Source organism: Salmo salar, chromosome ssa01 (assembly GCF_905237065.1).
Source record: "Salmo salar chromosome ssa01, Ssal_v3.1, whole genome shotgun sequence".
Taxonomy (NCBI): domain Eukaryota; kingdom Metazoa; phylum Chordata; class Actinopteri; order Salmoniformes; family Salmonidae; genus Salmo; species Salmo salar.
The window spans coordinates 19,956,417-19,982,345 of record NC_059442.1 but is presented as its reverse complement, the minus strand read 5'-3'; the positions used below and the strand labels follow the sequence as shown (position 1 = coordinate 19,982,345).

The window sequence follows — 25,929 nt, the reverse complement described above, 5'->3', positions numbered from 1 at the left end:
TCCACATTTTTATTTACACAGTGAAACTATGCAATACATAAATAAACTGAAAGACAAAAACAACAAACCGTGACGCAGAGGTGAAACATACACAACTCAAAATTAATCTCCCACAAACCCAGGTGGAAAAAAACCCTACTTAAGTATGATCTCCAATTAGAGACAATGAGGACCAGCTGCCTCTAATTGGAGATCATCCCAAACAAAACCAACATAGAAATACAAAACTAGAACATGAACATAGAAATACAAAACATAGAAAAACACCCCCGTCACGCCCTGACCTACTCTACCATAGAAAATAACATCTTACTATGGTCATGACATGACACATGCAGAGTAGTATATAAACGTGTATAGAGGATAACATCTGATTATTGTCACACATAGACCACCAATGTCATTGAACTGAAATGGCCTTCTTTCAGCCAATAGTAGATGAAAAAGTCCTTCAACTGTTAGAAAAGGCTGCGCTCAGTGAGACTACTATTGTTGGTTAACCCTAATCCTTCTGGGTAGCTATATATCACAACAAGTTGCCTTCATATGTCAATCGTATCAGAGGTACAGTGACATCAGTCTAAAAAGGGTGGATATTACTGGATACTATATTTAGCAAAGTCATGTCCTCCATGTAGGCCGTTTGTGTCTAAACTACACCAAAAGAAAAATGGCTGACATGCATCTTCCCCCTCACAGCCGATCGTGGTGGTTGATCCTAGGGAAAGGCCTTGTGGCTGTTTGTCCCTCCATAACCACATGCATAGCCACTGAACAAATGGCTATTCATGAAGCGAAACCAAATCAAACTCCAGGCTCTTTGCCCTGCAGCTGGTTTGAGTTTTGATATAGTAATGAAGGGTCTTATGTGTGAGTGACAAGTTCTGAACCACTTTAATTGCCCTCTGCTATTCTGTTGGTCTTCAAATATGCTATTCAAGGTTGGGTTGGGAGGGAATAAACATTTTTTTAAAGTACCGCCAGTCTCAGATATAATGTCCTTCGCTCCCCTGCTGTTTAAATGAGAGGATTTTTACAAGCATGTTGGCTCGCTTGTTGTTGAATATGTTAAATTCGCACATGCCTATCTGTGACCAAAAAGTAATTTAATGCCAAAGAGACTACAGAACATGAGTAGAAATGTACACAAAGTATGTTTCGGCTCCTCTTCAACATGTATCAACAATAGTTCCTTGTCACAGTAAGTCTCAATTTGGTGCTTGAAATGTCTTGTGACGCTTTGTTCTATTACACTGTGCTTTAACTGTCAGGTTAGACATGTTTACATTTGAAGTTAAATCACTGGTTTGTGACTCACATACATCAACTGGCTGTGATTACAGGGCTACATGTTTGTTGCCAAGTTTTCTCTCTTCCTCTCTATCCCTCTCTCTCAGAGATTAAATATGGTTGTCTGTGTAATTCCTCTTGGCTGTTCAGTTGTCCTTGGACAATCCCCTGGCCACCCTTAACACCGCTACTCTCTGATGAGAGAAGACAACACCCAAAATCTATCTCTTTTAGAGAGATGCAGGAAATCTTAGGTTGGATATCAACCAGACACCCTTCACTAAGATCCTTGGCTGTGTCAAATTGAGGCCTCTATTAGTAAAGCTTGTGTGCTGTGCCAAAGTCTTAATGCATTTATTTTACATTTGAGTCATGTAGCAGACACTCTTATGCAGAGCAACTTACAGGAGCAATTAGGGTCAAGTGCCTCGCTCAAGGGCACAACGACAGATCTTTCACTTAGCCTATTTGGGGATTCAAACCAGTGACCTTTCAGTTACTGGCCCAATGCTCTTAAGCGCTAGGCTACCTGTCTACCTATAGTGTAGTAAGTGGATGTGGTGCTATATCCTCTATTGCACAAGATCATCATCATGTCTTTTATTGCTGATTAGTGCAGCTTGGCTCAACGTTTGCTTGCTTTGACTGTTGCTTTGTCTGTTTATTAAGCAAATATGTCACTGAACCTAAAAGTTACTGTTCAGTGAGTAATTGGAGTTCATATTTCATTTGTCTAACCTTGCTGCTTCTTGCTATTAGTTCTGAGTTATGATTAATCCTAATCTGGTGATACTGTGCTGTGTCCATGATCTTTTCTCTTCCAGGTACCTGCACTTCAACAACATCGAGTCCTTAGAACCGGAATCCTTCACCCACCTCCCAAAGCTTGAACGCCTGTAAGTCCACTATCTTCACCTTTCACTCTATTATACCAAGTGGCATTCTTTCTCTACGCTTCTCATTTTTCTAAATGATGGAGTGATGCATCTTAAACAAACAATAGGACAACTCTCCAAATTATATAATGATTTGTTGTGGCATGTACATGCTTGTCACCATCAGTCTTCTACCTGAGCTGACTTATTTCAGAGGGCACTGAGTGTAGAACAGACTTTACATGCTGAACAGACGTATACAGAACAGAACAGACGTATACAGAACAGAACAGACGTATACAGAACAGAACAGACGTATACAGAACAGAACAGACGTATACAGAACAGAACAGACGTATACAGAACAGAAAAGACATATACAGAACAGACGTATACATGCTGGTAAATATACTTTAAACCCCATGAAATAGACTACATAATGTACTGGGAATAGAATGCACTGTTCCCAATTGACAGAGCCCCATGTGTTTAGCATGAAGCTGGACTTTAAGTGGGGCTTTTCAAAGCAGTACAACCGTTGGATGACCTTTCAATGTTCTGAGATGCCTTCGTCCTACATCAGCACAGCTAATCTCCTCAACAAGTCTCTTGAGGTCTATTGGGCCATTTTTAAAGCTGTTTGTCTGTTACGGGTAAATAGCGATGAGGACAGACTGGACATGGATAAATGTGCCCAGCGCATGTGCTTGGCTGTATTTTCCCAGAGCCCTCACTCTGACATCTGTCTGGTGCTCCTCCCAACCGTTGAAACTCAGATTCCTGACATGTGGTCAGGAAAAACTCAGGGCCCTTCTCATAGGTATTCTGAAAGGGCCCACAACCTGTTACGACTTCAGAGGTCTGTGTGCGTGTGTGTTCTCCACCGATCCATCAGTAGGACAGAAGTTGAGAGCCCAGGTCAGATGATTACCCTACAGGGCCAGAGGGTCCACTGATAACACCTGTGCCGTGTGTCTGGAGAGATATCAACTCTCATGACACAACATAAGGGGGATCTGCGAGAAATAAAGGAACACTATGAGGGGACAAATTAAATAAAACAACTGTATTATTGAAGTAGCAGTAGATTCAATGGATGAATAGAGTGAGTGTTGACATTCAGTGAACTCTTGCAACCCCACTGGACGTGGACCTTCTGCCATATGGATGGCTGACCGGCCGGCTGGCCTCTGTTTTCACGCTTTCACGCCAGAGCTGAATTCCTCCTTCTCTCCGTGTTTATTGGCTACACCTGGAATCCTGCCACACACGTTCCCAACCCTCCCCAGAGAGGGAGAGGAGCCGCCTGCACACGGATGGAAAAGGGGAAGGAATTCCCAGGTGCACTGATTCTGGAATGTTTGTAGGGGAAGATCTCCATGAAAACGGATTGCCCAGTCTCGCTAGTTCGTGGACAAGAGAAGTCTGGAAGATGTATCTATCTCCTGTGGATTGAAGAGAAGAATAAGAAGGAAAACGTCTTGTTGTTTCTTTTGATTTATGGTGATTGCTAACAAATATGGAGGTTTGTTGGCGTTGTTTGGGGAAAATGTTTCCATAAACATAGCTTTATATATTAATTTATCTGTCATCGGTTTTCAATGAAGGAATCCAGAATCTAATCTTCCTGTAAGATCGTTGAATGGTTGTGAAGGAAGGGGCCATGGACGGGAGCCTTGATCATGTCATGTGTGGTAAACTGATCATATTTCTTAACCCAGATCAAAATAATGATGATATAAAATTGTCAAATGACCATCTTCCAAAAAACATATGGCTCCCAATATGAGCCTGCAGGCCTACATCAAAGGGACTGATGCTGTAAGTAATGTCTAGAATGAATGTCAAAGTAGTAAGCTCAAGTAATACATAGTAAATATACACATTCCTCATGAGTCACTAACCTTATGTGCTTGTTGACACTGTGACATGCTGTAGCTATAGGCATGATGCATAGAGTTCAATCCCTTTAGAGGTCAACCCCTGTCAACCTACTCAACAGTCTGTCAGATGTACACATTACACACAGCATGAAGTCTATAATTATCTATGACTTTATCTGATTATCTGTGTCTTTCTCTCTCTCTTTGTCTCCTGCAGGTTTTTGCACAACAACAGAATTACCCATCTCGTGCTGGGGACCTTCTCCCATCTCCAGTCCATGAAGAGACTGTAAGTTCACTGACAACGTGCATGCACAGGGCAGCTATTGTGTTGTCTGAGAATGCTTATCCACCAACATTTGACTTCCATTACACAGAGGTGTCAGGGGGGAGAATACGAACCGTGTTTCGACAGTACACAACTCTGTCTAGGCCCCTCAAATTCAAATCTGGACCACGAAGCCAATTCCATAGCTTTTTTTTCCTTCCCCTCTAATCATGTGCTGATTTACATCTATGACACCAGTTGGGTGCAATTAATTATCAAGCAGAACAGAAAAACATCGGTACTTCGGACCTCCCAAGGTAAGATTTGAACATCCCTGGCTTTGGCTGTGAGAGAGACAAGCCCTGCCTGTCTGTGTACAGCAGACAGGCAGTACATTAGGATCAGCGGACAGACAGTACATTAGGATCAGCGGACAGGCAGTACATTAGGATCAGCGGACAGGCAGTACATTAGGATCAGCGGACAGGCAGTACATTAGGATCAGCGGACAGACAGTACATTAGGATCAGCGGACAGACAGTACATTAGGATCAGCGGACAGACAATACATTAGGATCAGCGGACAGACAGTACATTAGGATCAGCGGATAGACAGTACATTAGGATCAGCGGAAGGCAGTACATTAGAATCAGCAGACAGGCAGTACATTAGGATCAGAGTTTTACCTTCCCCTATTATTTTCTTCCTTTTCAACATCTCACTCTGAAAAAAACTTCCAAGATGTGTTGGACCCAGAACCAGTATGCTGTGGTTGAGAGGTACAGTAGACAGACAACTGGCAACGTGGGAGGAACGGGATTCAAAAAAAATATTTCCCTCTGATTATTACGGTACGCAGATTTGGATGATGTTCAGAGTGGGATCAGATTAAATGAGGATATTACTGTCTCCTGGAATGTACAAAACTCTCTGAAACCTGAAGAGACCAGTAGAAGAAAGGATAAATAGAAAGTTAAGTGCCAGCCAATCTGTACTCTGGAGCAGACAGACAGTTTCCCACAGCAGGAGAGGAGTTCTCCCAAAAAGGCCATGCTGAGTCAGTGTTTGGACTGAGCTGGGCATAGCTGTGTGGCATAGCTGTGTGGCATAGCTGTGTGTGTGTGTGTGTGTGCGTGTGTGTGCGTGCGTGCGTGTTTTGCCAGTCTCAGTCCACACTGGTAGGCTGCCAGAAAGGATTTACTCTACCGCCCAGACAGACTCATCCCACTACTGACTCCAGACAAACTCAGCCTACTACCGCCCAGACAGACTCATCCCACTACTGACTACAGACAGACTCAGCCCACTACCACCCAGACAGACTCATCCCACTACTGACTACAGACAGACTCAGCCCACTACCGCCCAGACAGACTCATCCCACTACTGACTACAGACAGACTCAGCCCACTACCACCCAGACAGACTCATCCCACTACTGACTACAGACAGACTCAGCCCACTACCACCCAGACAGACTCATCCCACTACTGACTACAGACAGACTCAGCCCACTACCACCCAGACAGACTCATCCCACTACTGACTACAGACAGACTCAGCCCACTACCACCCAGACAGACTCATCCCACTACTGACTACAGACAGACTCAGCCCACTACCACCCAGACAGACTCATCCCACTACTGACTACAGACAGACTCAGCCCACTACCACCCAGACAGACTCATCCCACTACTGACTACAGACAGACTCAGCCCACTACCACCCAGACAGACTCATCCCACTACTGACTACAGACAGACTCAGCCCACTACCACCCAGACAGACTCATCCCACTACTGACTACAGACAGACTCAGCCCACTACCACCCAGACAGACTCATCCCACTACTGACTACAGACAGACTCAGCCCACTACCACCCAGACAGACTCATCCCACTACTGACTACAGACAGACTCAGACTCCAGACAGACTCAGTCCACTACTGACTCCAGACAGACTCAGCCCACTACCACCCAGACAGACTCATCCCACTACTGACTACAGACAGACTCAGACTCCAGACAGACTCAGTCCACTACTGACTCCAGACAGACTCAGCCCACTACCACCCAGACAGACTCAGTCCACTACTGACTCCAGACAGACTCAGCCCACTACCACCCAGACAGACTCATCCCACTACTGACTCCAGACAGACTCAGCTGACTACCGCACAGACAGACTCATCCCACTACCTACTCCAGACAAACTCAGACTCCAGACAGACTCAGCCCACTACTGACTCCAGACAGACTCAGCCCACTGCTGACTCCAGACAGACTCAGCCCACTACTGACTCCAGACAGACTCAGCCCACTACTGACTCCAGTCAGACAGCCCACTACTGACTAAAGACAGACTCAGTCCACTTCTGACTCCAGTCAGACAGCCCACTACTGACTCCAGTCAGACAGCCCACTACTGACTCCAGTCACATAGCCCACTACTGACTCCAGTCACATAGCCCACTACTGACTCCAGTCACATAGCCCTCTACTGACTCCAGTCAGACAGCCCTCTACTGACTCCAGTCACATAGCCCACTACTGACTCCAGACAGACAGCCCACTGCTGACTCCAGACAGACTCAGCCCACTACTGACTCCAGACAGACAGCCCACTGCTGACTCCAGACAGACTCAGCCCACTGCTGACTCCAGTCAGACTCAGCCCACTACTGACTCCAGTCAGACTCAGCCCACTGCTGACTCCAGTCAGACTCAGCCCACTACTGACTCCAGACAGACAGCCCACTGCTGACTCCAGACAGACAGCCCACTGCTGACTCCAGACAGACTCAGCCCACTGCTGACTCCAGTCAGACTCAGCCCACTGCTGACTCCAGTCAGACTCAGCCCACTACTGACTCCAGACAGACTCAGCCCACTACTGACTCCAGACAGACTCAGCCCACTACTGACTGCAGACTGATTCAGCCCACTACTGACTCCAGACAGACTCAGCCCACTACTGACTCCAGACACACTCAGCCCACTGCTGACTCCAGACAGACTCAGCCCACTACTGACTCCAGACAGACTCAGCCCACTACTGACTCCAGACAGACTCAGCCCACTACTGACTCCAGACAGACTCAGCCCACTACTGACTGCAGACTGATTCAGCCCACTACTGACTCCAGACAGACTCAGCCCACTACTGACTCCAGTCAGACTCAGCCCATTACTGACACCAGTCAAAATGTTTACCCATACTATTTACCCATGCAACTATAATAAAACAGGACTGCTAGTAGTGTGATCTGTATTGTGTGATGTACAGTTAGAAGTCCTGTATTGGTGTTTGATATTACATTGTTGTCTACTGTACAGTACAGAAAATACTGTATTTATGAGAGGTTGAGTTATACTGAGGAAGAGTATAATGTATACAATCTCACAGCTTTGTGCAGGTGCAGGATACACAGACATCGGCAACTGACAAACAGGTCATTAAAAACAGCTAAAACGCTATATTTAGAGCACTACTATAAACAGGCATGAGATGGTCAGTAATACTGTAATCTATCCCACCCCCCTCTCTCTCTCATGTTCTCTCTCTCTTCCCCTCACTCTCATTCTCTCTCTCTGTCATGTTCTCTCTCTCTTCCCCTCACTCCCACCCCTCTCTCTCTCGCTCTCTCTCTCTCTCTCACATTCTCTCTCTCTTCCCCTCACTCTCACTTTCTCATAAACTTTCTCTATCTCCTCCCCTCTCTCTCTCTCTCTCTCTCTCTCATGCTCTCTCTCTATTTCTCTCTCCCTCTCTCTTCCTCTCACGGTCTCTCTATTTCTCTCTCATCCTCACTCTCGCTCTCACTCTGTGTACAGGCGTCTGGACTCTAACACTCTGAACTGTGACTGTGAGCTGCTGTGGCTGGCTGACCTGTTGAAGCAGTATGCTGAGTCAGGCAACGCCCAGGCTGCTGCCACCTGTGACTACCCCAGACGGCTGCAGGGGCGATCTGTGGCCACACTCACCGCTGAGGAGCTCAACTGTGGTGAGGACACACACACACAGGCGCATGTGCTTACACACACACACACACACACACACACACACACACACACACACACACACACACACACACACACACACACACACACACACACACACACACACACACACACACACACACACACACACACACACACACACTCATGCTCACTTAGTAGGTTGGCATTTGTCATGAATCTTGTTCTGGAGGCAGCTCTGCAGAGTGGTTACCAAGCTGCCACAGCCACAAAGTCACATCAATCTGATTTTAACCTTAACCTTAACCCTAACCTTAACTCCGCTGCTAACCCTATTGCCTGAACTCAACCTTAAATTAAGACCAAAAAGCCAATTTTTGTTCTCATAAATTTTTACCATATAGCCAATTTTGACTTTGCAGCGGACCTATCTATCAGAAATTGCACAGTTCTGCCTCTAGGGTTAGATTCATGACAATAAACGTCAACCTGTGCTCACTTAGTCCAGACTATTTTAACTGTGGCAAAAACAGTAGCTCACACTCCGAGGCCTGTGTAAACACACATATACCTTCTTTCACATACCATCCACTTCACTGAAACCCCAACTCACTAGCCACATAAAGCCTTACCTGTCCCTTTAGCTGTTGACGGGATTTCTCCAGGTGGGTCTCTGTGTCTGTCTGTCTCTGTGTCAGTCTGTCGCTCTCTCTCTCCATCTTTCTGTCTGTCTGTGTCCTGTCTGCATTGTCTCTACTGGGGATGGTCTGTGTTCTCCAGCCAGCTGTTGTATCACCACGGCCCCAGCAGATGCGGTCCTGGGCTGGGTAGCATGCCACTGCTCTGCCACTGCTCTGAGCCCCAGAACCCAGCCTGCCTCCTGCAGCCAGCAAATAAAACATGTATTTGTCACGTGCGCTGAAACAGGTGTAGACTTTATCGTGAAATGCTTACTTACAAGCCCTTTCACAACAATGCGGAGTAAAAAAATAATACAAATAAAAATAATAACACATAAGAAAAATACACAAGAATTAAGTATCTGCTGATGGATGGACGGGTGGAGTGGAGATTGGATCAAGCACCTGTCTGACTGTATGGGTTTGGGAAGAGGTGGGTGAACTGAGAAAGTGATTTGAGTATGTGAGGCACAGGAAGTTGGTGGCACGCTAATTGGGGAGGACGGGCTCGTGGTAATGGCTGGAGCGGAATAGGTGGAATGGTATCAAATACATCAAACACTACTTAGAGGAGGAAGGGGAGGACCATCCTCCTTAGTGAATTTCATAAAAGTAAAAATAGTGAAACATTAAAAAAGTTATCCTTTTTAGATAAAACTGTACAAAATGTATTCACATGTCACCAAAATAATTGATTAAAACACTATTTTGCAAAGAAGATCTACAGTAGCCTCTACAGCATTCTGTAGGATAACACCATGGTGTAGCCGGAGGACAGCTGGCTTCCGTCCTCCTCTGGGTACATTGACTTCAATACAAAACCTAGGAGGCTATTGGTTCTTACCCCCTTCCATAGCCTTACACAGTAATTATGACAACTTCCAGAAGGACATCCTCCAACCTATCAGAGCTCTTGCAGCATGAACTGACATGTTGTCCACTCAAGCAAAGGATCAGAGAATGAATCTAGTACTGAAAGCATAAGCTACAGCTAGCTAGCACTGCAGTGCATAACATGTGGTGAGTAGTTGACTCAAAGAGAGAGAAAGAAAACAGTTGAACAATTTTGAACCAATTAATTTCTTCAGAAATGGAGGAGCAAGAGAGAGAGCTATATATATATTTTTTTTTCACTTTCACTTACTTAGCTAGCAAATGTAGCTAGCTAGTTTAGCCCACTCAAACTCTCAGCTCAAACAGAAGAATGCTATGTTAGCTAGCTGGCTAAGACTATCCAACACTGGAACTCTTCCATGTCAAGGTAAGCTTTTGGTTTTATTAATTTATTGCCACCGGTGCCCGCTGGTGTAACTGCTAAACTGCTTACTATGCTGTACTGCATGATTGTAGTGGGTTTACTAATGTGTTAGTTCTATTAGCCAGCAGCATATCACCCTGCATCCCACTGCTGACTTTCTTATGAAGCTAAGCAGCGTTGGTACTGGTCAGTCCCTCAATGGGAGACCAGATGTTGCTGGAAGTGGTGTTGTAGGGACAATAGGAGACACGTTTTCCTCTGGTCTAACACAATCTCCCAGGGCAGTGATTGGGGACATTGCCCTTGGTAGGGTGCTGTCTGTTAAATGGGTGTCCTGACTCTCTGTGGTCACTCAAGATCCCATGGCACTTACTGTAAGAGTAGGGGTGTTAACCCTGGTGTCCTGGCTAAATTCCCAATCTGACCATCACCACCTAATCATCCCCAGCTTCCAATTGGCTCATTCATCCCCCTCCCCTGTAACTATTCCCCAGGTTGTTGCTGTAAATGAGAATGTGTTCTCAGACAACTTACCTGAAAAAATAAGGGTAAAATTATAGTTGATGATGTTACTTTAGCTAATATGGTGACAATGATCTAGGCAGTTTTTTTTCTTGCATGGTCACAGATAGCTAATGTGTTGTGTATTGAAGTCTACAAGCGAAAGGAAAAGGTGAGCGGAGGAGAGCTCATAGATGTGAGAAGGAATACAACAAGCTGTTTATACACTACTGTTCAAAAGTTTGTGGTCACTTAAAAATGTTCTTGTTTTTTCCACGTTGTGTTAGCTAATCCAAGTTTATCGTTTTAAAACGCTAATTGATCATTAGAAAACCCTTTTGAAATTATGTTAGCACAGCTGAAAACTGTTGTGCTATTTAAAGAAGAAATAAAACAAACTGGCCTTCTTTAGACTAGTTAAGTATGTGGAGCATCAGCAATTGTGGGTTCGATTACAGGCTCAAAATGGCCAGAAACAAAGACCTTTCTTATGAAACTCGTCGGTCTATTCTTGTTCTAAGAAATGAAGGCTATTCCATGCGAGAAATTGTCAAGAAACTGACGATCTCATACAACACTGTGTACTACTCCCTTCTCAAAACAGTGCAAACTGGCGCTAACCAGAATAGAAAAAGGAGTGGGAGGCCATGGTGCACAACTGAGCAAGAGGACAAGTACATTAGAGTGTCTAGTTTGAGAAACAGACGCCTCACAAGTCCTCAACTGGCAGCTTCATTAAATACTACTCACAAAACACCAGTCTCAACATCAACAGTGAAGAGGCGACTCCGGAATGCTGGCCTTCTAGGCAGAGTTGCAAAGAAAAAGCCTTACCTCAGACTGGCCAATAAAAATAAAAGATTAAGATGGGCAAAAGGACACAGACACTGGACAGAGGCCAGTGTCTCTGCCTAGAAAGGAACTCTGCCTAGTAAGATGGCGCCGGAGCAGAAGGCAGGCATTTTACGTGCCCCCAACCAATTGTTTTTTTGTTTGTTTATCTGCGTTGTTTAAAAAAAATGTTTTACTCTTTTTGTACATAATGTTGCCGCTACTGTCTCTTATGACCGAAAATAACTTCTAGACATAAGGACTGCGATTACTCGCCACAGACTAGCAGAATCCTTTTTCGTCTTTCATGACTCTGACAAGCCCGAGGCGGACGATATACGGCTCCCTCGGGAACAGGCCCCATCCCCAGTGATCTGTGTAAAGAGGAGGCGGAGAAAGAGAGGCCGGAGAGCGGGCTGCCTTCTGAGAAGTCGGATGCGATCGAATAAACCCCCACTTCCCTCAATTCTGCTTGCAAACATGCAATCTTGGGACAATAAAATGGACGAGTTACTGGCAAGATTAAACTACCAATGGGACATTAAAAACTGTAACATCGGGACATTAAAAATGAGACATTAAAAACTGTAACGTTGTTCAGCCACAGAGACTTGGCTGAAGACGACAATATCACCATACAGCTGGCTGGTTATACAATGTACCGGCAGGATAGAACAGCGGCGTCTGGTAAGACAAGGGGCGGTGGTCTATGTATTTTTGTAAACAACAGCTGGTGCATGATATCTAAGGAAGTCTCAAGCTATTGCTCGCCTGAGGTAGAGTTTCTCATAATAAGGTGCAGACAACACTACCTACCGAGAGAGTTTTCATCTATATTCTTTGTAGCTGTTTACATGGCACCACAGTCAGAGGCTGGCACTAAGATAGCATTGAATGAGCTGTATTCCGCCATAAGCGGAATAAGAAAACACTCACCCAGAGGCGGCGCTCTTAGTAGCCGGGGACTTTAATGCAGGGAAACTTAAATCAGTTTTACCAAATTTCTATCAGCATGTTAAATGTGCAACCAGAGGGAAAATAATTCTGGACCACCTATACTCCACACACAGATATGAATACAAAGCTCTCCCTCGCCCTCCATTTGGCAAATCTTACCATAATTCCATAATTCCTCCTGATTCCTGCTTACAAGCTAAAATTAAAGCAGGAAGCACTAGTGACTAGAGCAATAAAAAAGTGTTCAGATGAAGCTGATGCTAAGTCACAGGACTGTTTTGCTAGCACAGACTGGAATATGTTCCGGGATTCCACCAATGGCATTGAGGAGTACACCACATCTGTCGTTGGCTTCATCAATAAGTGCATCGATGACGTCATCCCCACAGTGACCATACCTACATACCCCAACCAGAAGCCATGGACTACAGGCAGCATCTGCACTGAGCTAAAGGCTAGAGCTGCCGTTTTAGAGGAGTGTGACTCTAACCCAGAAGCTTATAAGAAATCCTGCTATGCCCTCCGACGAACCATCAAACAGGAAAAGCATCAATACAGGGCTAAGATCGAGTCGTACTACACCGGCTCTGATGCTCGTCGAATGTGGCAGGGCCTGCAAACCATTACAGACTACAAAGGGAAGCACAGCCGAGAGCTGCCCAGTGACACGAGCCTACCGGACGAGCTAAACTACTTCTATGCTCGCTTCAACGCAAGCAACACTGAAACATGCACGAGAGCACCAGCTGTACCGGAAGACTGTGTGATCGTGCTCTCCGCAGCCAATGTGAGTAAGACCTTTAGACAGGTCAACATTCACAAGGCTGCAGTGCCAGACGGATTACCAGGACGTGTACTGCGAGCATGCGCTGACCAACTGGCAAGTATCTTCACTGACATTTTCAACCTCTCCCTGTCCGAGTCTGTAATACCAACATGTTTTAACTTCTTGCGGATCAGTGGGACGCCATTTCGACAACTTCCGGTGAAATTGCAGAGCGCCAAATTTAAATTAAATTACTATAAATATTAAACTTTCATGAAATCACAAGTGCAATACATCAACATAAAGCTTAACTTGTTGTCAATCCAGCCGCCAAGTCAGATTTCAAAAAGGCTTTACGGCGAAAGCAAACCATGCGATTATCTGAGGACAGCGCCCAGCGCCCAGCACACAAATGCATAAAAAATCATTTTCAACCAGGGAGTTGTGACACGAAAGTCAGAAATAGCGATATAATATATGCCTTACCTTTGAAGATCTTCTTCTGTTTGCACTCCAAAAGGTCCCAGTTACATTACAAATGGTCCTTTTGTTCTTCTTTATAATCTTAAAAACTCAGTTTAGCTGGCGCACTTCTGTCAATAATCCATTTGGTTTCCCTCCTTCAAAATGCATACAAAATGAATCCCAAACGTTACCAATAAACTTATCCAAACAAGTTTTCCCCGTGGCTCAGTTGGTAGAGCATGGTGGGTGCAATGTCAGGGATGTGGGTTCGATTCCCACGGAGGGCCAGTACAACAAAAAAAAAAGTGCATGAAATGTATGTATTCACTACTGTAAGTCCCTCTGGATAAGAGCATCTGTTAAATGACTAAAATGTAAGTCAATCAATGTTTATAATCAAACCTTAGGTACCCTAATACACAAATAAACAATACAATTTAAGACAGAGAATTGTTATTGTCTTTACCGGAGAAAAATAACAAAGAACGCGCTCTCATTCACGCGCTTGAAAACACTACAGCCAAAATGGGAGCCACCTAGAAAAACTACAATTTCTGGCTCATTTTTCCAAAAACCAGCCTGAAACTCTTTCTAAAGACTGTTGACATCTAGTGGAAGCCCTAGGAACTGCAATCGGGCACGATTTCACCCTATTATAAAAGTGCCAGCCATTGAAATCAGTGGTAGGATGAAATATTCTTTTTTTGGGATGGTTTGTCCTCAGGGTTTCGCCTGCCATTTCAGTTCTGTTATACTCACAGACATTATTCTAACAGTTTTAGAAACTTAAGAGTGTTTTCTATCCAAATCAACCAATTGATTTGCATATGCATATCTTAGCTTCTGGGCTTGAGTAGAAGGCAGTTTACTTTGGGCACACTTTTCATCCGGACGTCAAAATACTGCCCCCTATCCCAAAGAAGTTAAGCAGACCACCATAGTGCCTGTGCCCAAGAACACTAAGGTAATGATTGTGGTCTAAAGGAAAAAGAGAACCGAGCACGCCCCCATTCTCATTGATGGGGCTGCAGTGGAGCAGGTTGAGAGCTTCAAGTTCCTTGGTGTCCACATCACCAACGAACTATCATGGTCCAAACACACCAAGACAGTCATGAAGAGGGAACAACAAAACCTAATCCCCCTCAGGATATTGAAAACATTTGGCATGGGTTCTCAGATCCTCAAAAGGTTCTACAGCTGCACCATTGAGAGCATCCTGACTGGTTGCATCACTGCCTGGTATGACAAGTGCTCAGCCTCCGACCGTAAGGCGCTACAGAGGGTAGTGCGAACGGCCCAGTACATCACTGGGGCCAAGCTTCCTGCCATCCAGGACCTCTATACCAGGCGGTGTAAGAGGAAGGCCCTAAAAAATGGTCAAAGACTCCAACTACCTTAGTTATGGACTGTTCTCTCTGCTACCGCATGGCAAGCGGTACCGGAGAGCAAAGTCTAGGTCCAAGAGGCTTCTAAACAGCTTCTAACCCCAAGCCATAAGACTCCTGAACATCTAGTCAAATGGCTACCTAGATTATTTGTGTTGCCCCCCCTCCCCTCTCCACACCACTGCCACTCTCTGTTGTCATCTATGCATAGTCACTTTAATTAACCTACATGTTCATACTACCTAAAGTAACGGGTGCCCTCGCACATTGACTCTGTACTGGCACCCCCCTGTATATATAGTTATTTTTTACTGCTGCTCTTTAATTACTTGTTACTTTTATCTCTTATTCTTATCCATATTTTTTGAAACTGCACTGTTGGTTAGGGGCTCGTAAGTAAGCATTTCACTGTAAGGTCTACACCTGTTGTATTTAGCGCATGTGACTAATAACATTTGATTTGATTAGAAGGCCAGCATCCCAGAGTCACCTCTTCACTGTTGAGACTGGTATTTTGCAGGTACTATTTAATGAAGCTGCCACAGCTCACAGCTACAAAAGTCATTTACAACATAAACAATGTCTACACTGTATTTCTGATCAATTTAATGTTATTTTAATGGACAATAAATGTATTTTTCTTTAAAAAACAAGGATACTTCTAAGTGACCCTAAACTTTTAAACGGTAGTGTATGTGGCTATGAAAGTGATCAGGGTTGTATTCATTCTGCCGATTCTGTTGAAAAATGTTTCTTAAACCGAAGCAAACGGAACAAAACGGGGATAAACATACCTGAATTTGTCCAATAGAAACTCTTGTTTGCAACTGTTCGACTAATGATTACACCCTAGTGCAGCTAGATGCAGGCAAGAATGTACAAGGCGGTTTTGAATGTGTCACTGTCTGTCCATGTGTCACCTGTCTGTCAACTCAAATCTTTCTCCCAACCAGTTTGCACCTACGTTGTAAGCTTTCATTCACAGGCTAGGTTGTAGCAACCTCATGATGGGTATAGGGAAAAATGTAGTAGCCTAAACCTATTGATTTTACATTGAGCTGGGTGAATGGAATATGAATGACAGTCATCCAATATGCTGTAATAGAAATAAGGCCATGCTCATAAAATAAATAATCGTGCTCCCTCATCTTAAACGGCACCGGCCGCCACTTCGTTCCAGACATTATTATGAGCTGTCCTCCCCTCAGAAGCCTCCACTGGTGTGAGGGATGGATGGGTGAGGCTGGCAGAATGAAATAATGAACCCCATAAAACCCTCCTCCCCTCCCTCTCTCCCTTCCCTCTTCTCCCCTCCTCTCCTTCTCCTCTCCCCTGCTCTCTTTCTCTGCCTTCCTCTCCCCTCTTCATTCCTCCTCTCCTTTCCCTCCCCTCTCTTCCCTCTCTGCTCCTCTCTGCTGTAAACAATGGAACAAGCAGCTGTCAAAACAACAGGGCCTGTGGTTAAGTGCCACCTCCCTGCTGGCCTGGCTACCCACTCTCTTTCCTGTCCCTTCTCTGACCTGGGCCTATGAAGGAGACAGGAGCCAGGGCTGGGTTGCCATGTTTGGAGTTAAGGAAAACGAACAGTGTAATTAGTGCCCAGTGCTGATGTGGTCTTATGTGGTATAGTGGTGGGGGTGAGAAAGACAGTCTGAGGTTACTGCTTCCCATCGGTCTGGTTGGAGCTGCTGGTTGGCCTGCTATGCTGGTTGGTGGTGGAGGACCTGGAAGGCCCAGAGCAGACAGATTTATGTCTTGGCCTGTCCCATGTGCACGATGTGTGCATTAGGAGAGAGCGAAGAGATGCTGGACTGGAGGGCCTACTCTATGCTGTCTATTAAATGTGTCTTTCACATGTAGACAAATGGGCGTGTGTGTGCATGTGTGTGTGTGTGTGTGTGTTTAGATGGATGGAGTGAGACTGGCACCTAAAAGTGCCAGTCTGCAAGAGAGGTCAGAATCTCTCAGGAGGCAGCAGGCTGAGGTTCACCACCACCACCACCACCACCACCACGCTCCAGCACTCACAGGGACACTGCCTGCCTTATTCCTGGAGCAGTTGAACTATTTCCTCACAGGGACACTGCATGCCTTATTCCTGGAGCAGTTGAACTATTTCCTCACAGGGACACTGCCTGCCTTATTCCTGGAGCAGTTGAACTATTTCCTCACAGGGACACTGCCTGCCTTATTCCTGGAGCAGTTGAACTATTTCCTCACAGGGACACTACCTGCCTTATTCCTGGAGCAGTTGAACTATTTCCTCACAGGGACACTGCCTGCCTTATTCCTGGAGCAGTTGAACTATTTCCTCACAGGGACACTGCCTGCCTTATTCCTGGAGCAGTTGAACTATTTCCTCACAGGGACACTGCCTGCCTTATTCCTGGAGCAGTTGAACTATTTCCTCACAGGGACACTGCCTGCCTTATTCCTGGAGCAGTCAAACTATTTCCTCACAGGAGTTGATTTGTGTGTGTGGGTGTGCACACACACCCTTGTTTCCATCCCTGTTGCTAACCAGAGAGGCCCCTTCACCAGGCCCCTTATAATACATAATTAAGCAATTAGGCCCAAGGAGGTGTGGTATATGGCCAATATACCACGGCTAAGGTCTGTTCTTAAGTATGATTCAATGTGGAGTGCCTGGATACAGCCGCGATATATTGACCATATACCACAAACCCCAGAGGTGCCTTATTGCTATTATAAACTGGTTACCAGTGTAATTAGAACAGTAAAACATATTTTTTTTGTTACAGTCTGAAATAACTTGGCTTTCAGACAATCAGCATTCAGGATTCAAACCAGGTATGACAAAACATGTATTTTTACTGTTCTAATTACTTTGATAACCAATTTATAATAGCAATAAGGCACCTCGGGTGGTTGTGGTATATGGCCAATATACCACGGCTAAGGGCTTTATCCAGGCACTCTGCGTTGCGTTGTGCTTAACAACAGTCCTTGGTCGTGGTATATTGGCCATATACCACACCTCCTCAATGCCTTATTGCTTAAATAATATATGCCATTTAGCAGAGGCTTTTATCCAAAGCAACTTACAGTCATGCGTGCACACATTCCACGTATGGGTGGTCCCTGGAAATGAACTCACTACTCCGGAGCTATGCTCTACCAACTGAGCTACAAAGGACCCTTAACCAAGCCCCCTCACCAAGCCCCTTCACCAGGCCCACTCACCAAGCCCCCTCACCAGGCCCCCTCACCAAGCCCCCTCACCAAACCCCCTCACCAGGCTCCCACACCAAACCCCCTCACCAGGCTCCCACACCAAACCCCCTCACCAGGCCCCCTCAACAGGCCCCCTCACCAAGCCCCCTCACCAACCCCCTCACCAGGCTCCCACACCAAACCCCCTCACCAGGCCCCCACACCAAACCCCCACACCAGGCTTCTCTACAGACCATTACACTGGCCTAGTTATATCAGTGTCCTCTCTACAGACCATTACTCTGGCCTAGTTATATCAGTGTCCTCTCTACAGACCATTACTCTGCCCTAGTTATATCAGTGTCCTCTCTACAGACCATTACACTGGCCTAGTTATATCAGACTGTCTGCTCTACAAACCATTACTCTGGCCTAGTTATATCAGTGTCCTCTCTACAGACCATTACTCTGCCCTAGTTATATCAGTGTCTTCTCTACAGACCATTACTATGGCCGAGTTATATCAGACTGTCTGCTCTACAAACCATTACTCTGGCCTAGTTATATCAGACTAACAGAGACATGACTCTTGTCCTGAAGGAAATGGTCCTGTATTTATGTGGCTGGTTGCTTTATTGTGTTCTCTTAAACCTGTCTTTATCCCATCCTCCTCTCATCCTCCTCCCTCTCTCCTGTGCAGAGTTGCCCAGGATCACGTCAGAGCCCCAGGATGTTGACGTGACGTCAGGGAACACGGTGTACTTCACCTGCAGGGCCGAGGGAAACCCCAAACCACAGATCATCTGGCTTATGAACAAGTAAGGCCCGCTCTCCAATGGTGACATCAACGTTGAAACAATGTGTCCTAGCTACTTTTTCCTACATTTAACATTTAGCCATTTAGTCAATTAGCAGACGCTCTAATCCAGAGAGATTTACAGGTGCAAGTATGGTTAAGTGCCTTGCTCAAGGGTACATCAACAGATTTTTCAACTAGTCAGCTCTGGGATTCGAACCAGCAACCGTTCGGTTACTGGTCCAACACTCTTAACTGCTAGGCTACCTGCTGCCACATATAAACATACTGTATGTATGCGATTATGTAATGTTATTTATGTATGTGTATATTTCCCCAGTAATGCCCTGAACATGCATGATGACTCACGTCTGAACCTGCTGGAGGACGGGACTCTGATGATCCAGGACACGCGGGAGACGGACCAGGGAGTGTACCAGTGCATGGCCAAGAACGTAGCTGGAGAGGTCAAGACTTCTCAGGTCACACTCAGATACTTCGGAGCCCCCTGTGAGTGGTCCCTCATATTATGTAATACATGTTTGAATATTTTTCATGGGTTTGAATATATACCGTAAATTCCGGACTATAAGCCGCAACATTTTTCCCACGCTTTGAACCTCGCGGCTTAAACAATGACGCGGCTAATATATGGATTTTTCCCGCTTTCAATTTTTTTCTCCAAAAAAACACATTCTGTGACGTGCTCAGTTTTTTGGCGGCATGAAGCTTTCATTAGACCAATGAAATTGCCCAACGGGTTAAGGTCAAACAACTTTTTTGTTTACTGTTTAGATTAAATCGAGCGCTCTCAAACTTCCCATCATTCTGATTACGGTAGTCATTTTGTCACCCTCATCATGGCAAAGACAGAGAAATGCATATGATGCAGCTTTCAAGTTGAAGGCGATTGATCTGGCTGTTGGAAAAGGAAATAGAGCTGCTGCACGGGAGCTTGGTCTTAATGAGTCGATGATTTTTTTTTAGGGCTAGATGATATGGTTCTGTGTAGGGCCAGATTATATGGTTCCATTTAGGGCCAGATGATATGGTTCTCTTTAGGGCCAGATGATATGGTGCTGTGTAGGGCCAGATTATATGGTTCTGTGTAGGCCCAGATGATATGGTTCTGTATAGGGCCAGATGATATGGTTCTGTTTAGGGCCAGATGATATGGTTCTGTGTGGGGCCATATTATATGGTTCTGTGTAGAGCCAGATTATATGATTATGTGTAGGGCCAGATGTTATGGTTCTGTGTAGGGCCAGATTATATGATTATGTGTAGAGCCAGATTATATGATTATGTGTAGGGCCAGATGATATGGTTCTGTGTAGGGCCAGATTATATGGTTCTGTGTAGAGCCAGATTATATGATTATGTGTAGGGCCAGATGATATGGTTTTGTGTAGGGCCAGATTATATGATTATGTGTAGAGCCAGATTATATGATTATGTGTAGGGCCAGATTATATGGTTCTGTGTAGGGCCAGATGATATGAATCTGTGAAGGGCCAGATTATATGATTCTGTGTAGGGCCAGATGGTATGGTTCTGTGTAGGGCCAGATGATATGGTTCTGTGTAGGGCCAGATGATATGGTTCTGTGTAGAGACAGATTATATGATTATGTGTAGGGCCAGATGATATGGTTCTGTGTAGGGCCAGATGATATGGTTCTGTGTAGAGCCAGATTATATGATTATGTGTAGGGCCAGATGATATGGTTCTGTGTAGGACCAGATATTTTTCCTGGTCAGATCAAGTGGGCTGGAACAACTCAAGGCCTTATGTGGGAAAGAATAGGCTTCCTTAGTTTCCACCCATGTTATCACTTAGATACTTTGTCTCAATCTTCCTCTGTCTCTCCTTCTCTATCTCATCCCCTACCTTCCTCCCCCAGCGCGGCCCAGTTTTGTGATCCAGCCCCAGAATACAGAGGTGTTGGTGGGGGAGAGTATCACCCTGGAGTGTAGCGCTACAGGCCAGCCCCAGCCCCGGGTCTCCTGGACCAAGGGGGACCGCACACCCCTGCCTACCGATGCCCGTATCAACACCACCCCGTCTGGGGGGCTGTTCATCCAGAACGTGGTGCAGACAGACGGGGGGCAGTACACCTGCTTCGCCTCCAACAACCTGGACACCATCCACGCTACCGCTCACATCATTGTACAGGGTGAATGGCACTGTAGAGTCAGTATTTAGAGAGAGGCAGTTGCAAACATTTTGTTTGTAATCTTCTGTAGTTTCTTGACTTTACATGGACATGGACAATGGACAAACATGGACCAATATATTAAGCAATGATGCACAGTATAATTTGCTTTCAATGAAGAACCATATGTGTAAATGGTATTTTAATGGTACATATGTTTGAGTCTGCTAAGAATTGTCAGGTAAGCGTTTTTTGACATGAATCTTGTTCTCGAGGCAGCTTTGCAGACTGGTCACTAGCTAGCACAGCCACAAAGTAATTAAATCTGCTTTTAAACCTAGCCCTAACCTTAACCCTACCCTTAACCACACACCTAACCATAATGCCTAAACCTAACCTTAAATTAAGACCAAAAAGCACTTTTTTGTTTCCATAAATCTTTCCAATATAGCCAATTTTGACTTTGCTGCGGCCCTATCTAAGGGGAAATCGGTTCAGTTCTGCCTCCAGGACAAGACTTATGACAATAAATGTCAACCTGCTAAGAATTGCCCATATGTATACAACACACTGTTGAGAGAACATGATTTAACTTGTTGTTGTGCCTAACTCTCCTGCGGTTCCTGTTCCCCAGCGACCCCCCAGTTCACAGTGACCCCCCAGGACCAGTCAGTGTTGGAGGGTCACACAGTCGACTTCACCTGTGAGGCCAGCGGTTACCCCCAGCCCGTTATTGCCTGGACGCGGGGGGGCAGCCCTCTGCCCCAGGACCGCCGCCACCTGGTCCTCTCTACGGGTACGCTGAGGATCGCCCGCGTGGCGACCCACGATGAGGGCCAGTATGAGTGCCAGGCCGTCAGCCCGCTGGGCACGGTGCGCGCCGCCGTACAGCTTAACATCCAGCAGAGAGGTGAGACGGATCTCTACGCTATAGCCTAGCAGGATCCAGATGTTATGCCTGATGTATGAATATGGTATTCATCTGCATGCTGTTATGATTGACGTATGAATTCAAATGTTGTGTCTAGAGTAGTAATTATAGTACATTTTGTTTTAAGCACTTTTCGAAACATTCAAGGACACCTTGTCAATGCTGACCATTTTTAGAGAACGCCATCTGTGACGAGATAATTATACTGCATCATTGTGTAGGCTAGAAGGAAAAACATTTCAATGTGTTATTTTAAGGGCCTCTCCAAGCACTCCTAGGCTTTTTAAAAAGAGGGGAGTGGAGGGTAGTACAGATTGAAAGAGTGGGAGTGACAGTACACAACGTCTTGGGCTAATTTGTCGTTTACACTAGACTGCCTGCAATCAGAGAAATAATAATATAATAACATATGCCATTTAGCAGACGCTTTTATCCAAAGCAACTTAGTCATGCGTGCACACATTCCACGTATGGGTGGTCCCTCTCTCTCTCTCTCTCTCTCTCTCTCTCTCTCTCTCTCTCTCTCTCTTTCTCTGTCTCTGTCTCTGTCTCTCTGTCTCTGTCTCTCAGAAATGAAAGGCTTATAGCTGTAAGTAGAATGTTGAGCAGAGCGGGGCAGGAAAGCATGGCATTCTGTAATCCCAGATGACATCATGTTTTCCATGTAGTAATGGCTGTTAACATGCAGTACATGATACATAATGGCCTACAACACTGTAAACCCTGTACACACAACCCTGAGCAACACTTAAACAAAATGAGACTTTCAGCGAGTAACAGAGCGAGAGAGAGAGACACGCAAACAGAGACAGACAGACAGACAGACAGACAGACAGACAGACAGACAGACAGACAGACAGACAGACAGACAGACAGACAGACAGACAGACAGACAGACAGACAGACAGACAGACAGACAGACAGACAGACAGACAGACAGAGACAAAGACACACACTGTACGTGGCCAGGGAAAGATGAATGGCTAGTTGGCTACATTGAGATACATGTTTTTTAGCCTGACAGCGTTAGATCATAGGGTGTGTTCAGAGTGTTGTAGTGTTTCCTAGCATTGAGTTTCCTACACTGTTAGAAAAGAAGGTTCCAAAAGGGTTCTTCGGCTATCCCCATAGTAGAACCCTTTTTGGTTCCAGGAAGAATAATTTGGGGTTCCATGTAGAACCCTCTGTGGAAAGGGTTCTACATGAAACCCAGAAGGGTTCTGCCTGGAACCAAAAGGGGTTCTTCAAATGGTTCTCCTATGGGGGCAGCCGAAGAACCCTTTTAGGTTCTAGATAGCACCTTTTTTTCCTAAGAGTTTAGTCTACTTTGATATCTTGAGAACAGTTCATCTGCTTTAAACCTCAGGATCCCTCAGGGCTTAGAGGTCCTTCCTGAAACAGGGAAAGTGATCTTCCCATGACTAGGTGGCTGGCTGCATTGGGTTACACACCCACCATTGGGGAATGGGAATTTTTATTGTGAAGAGGAAAAAGCACCTCCCCAGCTGTGTGTGAGAGAGGAGTGTACCCCTTGTCTAATCACAGGGACACACTGAGTCTCCTCTGGTTTTGACATTTACATTTTTTACATTTTAGTCATTTAGCAGACGCTCTTATCCAGAGCGACTTACAGTAGTGAATGCATACATTTCATACTTTTTTTTTTCTGTACTGGTCCCCCATGGGAATCAAACCCACAACCCTGGCGTTGCAAACACCATGCTCTACCAACTGAGCCACACGTGACCATAGGATAGGACAGTAAATGAGTGTTGACCTTTGAGTGCTGTGTGTGAATGAAAAACTTCAACTAGTCCCTGTTAATGTAATAAGAGAGATTTAAGAGGACATGGAACTTAAATATGAAAAAGAGAGAGAGGGTATGGGCGTGTGTGTGTGTGTGTGTGTGTGTGTGTGTGTGTGTGTGTGTGTGTGTGTGTGTGTGTGTGTGTGTGTGTGCGTCCCAGCAATAGAATAAGTATTAGTGTCTGTTTTGACATGCTGAGAACATTTGGATGACAAAGTGTCTTTACTGCATTGAGATTCATTGCACTGCACTGTGAGCTGCTGCAAGCGTTGATGTAATCATTAACACATGTTTTTCAATCATCAGTAACGCCTGTTTTCACAAATGCTCCAAGGGACGTGACTGTGGAGTCTGGCACGGACGTCCAGATTCCCTGCAGAGCTCAGGGACAGCCCGAGCCTGTCCTCACCTGGAGCAAGGTTAGACACCTGTCACCTGGTCACCAACTACTGGTTGCCGTTGTCACGGCCTCCATGGCAACAAGGCTAGCATAGCCAGGCTCTCGCTGAGGACAGGGGATAGGGAAAGGAGGGATGGGGAAAGGAGGGATGGGGAAAGGGAAGGGTAAGGAAGTCAAGGTCTGCTCAGATCAGGTAATGGCTGTTAGTAACTTTCACAGTATTAGTAGGCTTATATATATGAAAAAAGTTGTTTTGTACAGCCTAGAATATCACAGCCTATTGTGAAACATAGCCATGTAACCCAAGCGGATTTTATAGTCTCCATATATCCCAACCTGGTCAGGCATTTTTTACATTTTGGTAATTTAGCTTACAGTTAGTGAATTAATCTTAAAATTGCAAGGTGGGACAACCACATATCACAGTCATAGGAAGTACATTTTTCCTCAGTAAAGTAGCTATCAGCAAAGTCTAGTAAGGATGGGTGACTGGGGTTTCAAGTGCTAGTGTTAGTTCACGAAAGGTATTATATATAATAGATGACCAAATGTATGTGGACACCTGCTCGTCGAACATCTTATTCCAAAATCATGGGCATTAATATGGAGTTAGTCCCCCTTTGCTGCTATAACAGCCTCCACTCTTCTGGGAAGGATTTCCACTAGATGTTGGAACATTGCTGCAGGGACTTGCTTCCATTCAGCCACAAGAGCATTAGTGAGGTTGGGCATGGATGTTGGGTGATTAGGTATGGCTCGCAGTCTGCGTTCCAATTCATCCAAAATCTGTTCGATGGGGTTGAGGTCAGGGTTATTGTCATGCTGAAACAGGAAAGGGCCTTCCCCAAACTGCTGCCACAAAGTTGGAAGCACAGAGTCGTCTAGAATGTCATTAGTGTCTGTAGCGTTAAGATTGTCCTTCACTGGGACTAAGGGGCCTAGCCCAAACCATGAAAAACAGCCCCAGACCATTATTCCTCCTCCACCAACTTTACAATTGGCACTATGCATTGGGGTAGTGTTCTCCTGGCATCCGCCAAACCTAGATTAGTCCATCGGACTGCCAGATAGTGAAGCGTGATTTATCACTCCAGGGAACGCGTTTCCACTGTTTCAGAGTCCAATGGTGGTGAGCTTTATACCACTCCAGCTGACACTTGGCATTGCGCATGGTGATCTTAGGCTTGTGTGCGGCTGCTCGGCCATGGAAACCCATTTCATGGAGCTCCAGACGAACAGTTCTTGTGCTGACTTTGCTTCCAGAGTCAGTTTGTAACTAGTGAGTGTTGTAACCGAGGACAGACAACTTTTACACGCTACGCGCTTCAGCACTCGGTGGTCCCATTCTGTTAGCTTGTGTGGCCTACCACTTCGCTGCTGAGCCGCTGTTGCTCCTAGACGTTTCCACTTCACAATAACAGCACTTACAGTTAACCGGGGCAGCTCTAGCAGGGCATAAATTTAACGAACTGACTTGTTGGAAAGGTGGCATCCTATGACGGTGCCACGTTGAAAGACACTGAG

At 45.4% G+C, this 25,929-nt stretch overlaps 1 protein-coding gene across 1 annotated transcript in view; it reads left to right on the top strand.

Moving 5' to 3' along the window:
• Positions 1-25,929, top strand: part of LOC106572928 (peroxidasin) — an 87,783-nt gene that overhangs the window by 42,277 nt on the left and 19,577 nt on the right. Inside the window, exons 5-12 of the mRNA XM_014147549.2 lie at positions 2,115-2,186; positions 4,266-4,337; positions 8,156-8,325; positions 19,017-19,134; positions 19,453-19,622; positions 21,016-21,288; positions 21,902-22,177; positions 24,312-24,424. Coding sequence (XP_014003024.1) covers positions 2,115-2,186; positions 4,266-4,337; positions 8,156-8,325; positions 19,017-19,134; positions 19,453-19,622; positions 21,016-21,288; positions 21,902-22,177; positions 24,312-24,424 — 1,264 coding nt within the window. The remainder of the gene's footprint in view (positions 1-2,114; positions 2,187-4,265; positions 4,338-8,155; positions 8,326-19,016; positions 19,135-19,452; positions 19,623-21,015; positions 21,289-21,901; positions 22,178-24,311; positions 24,425-25,929) is intronic.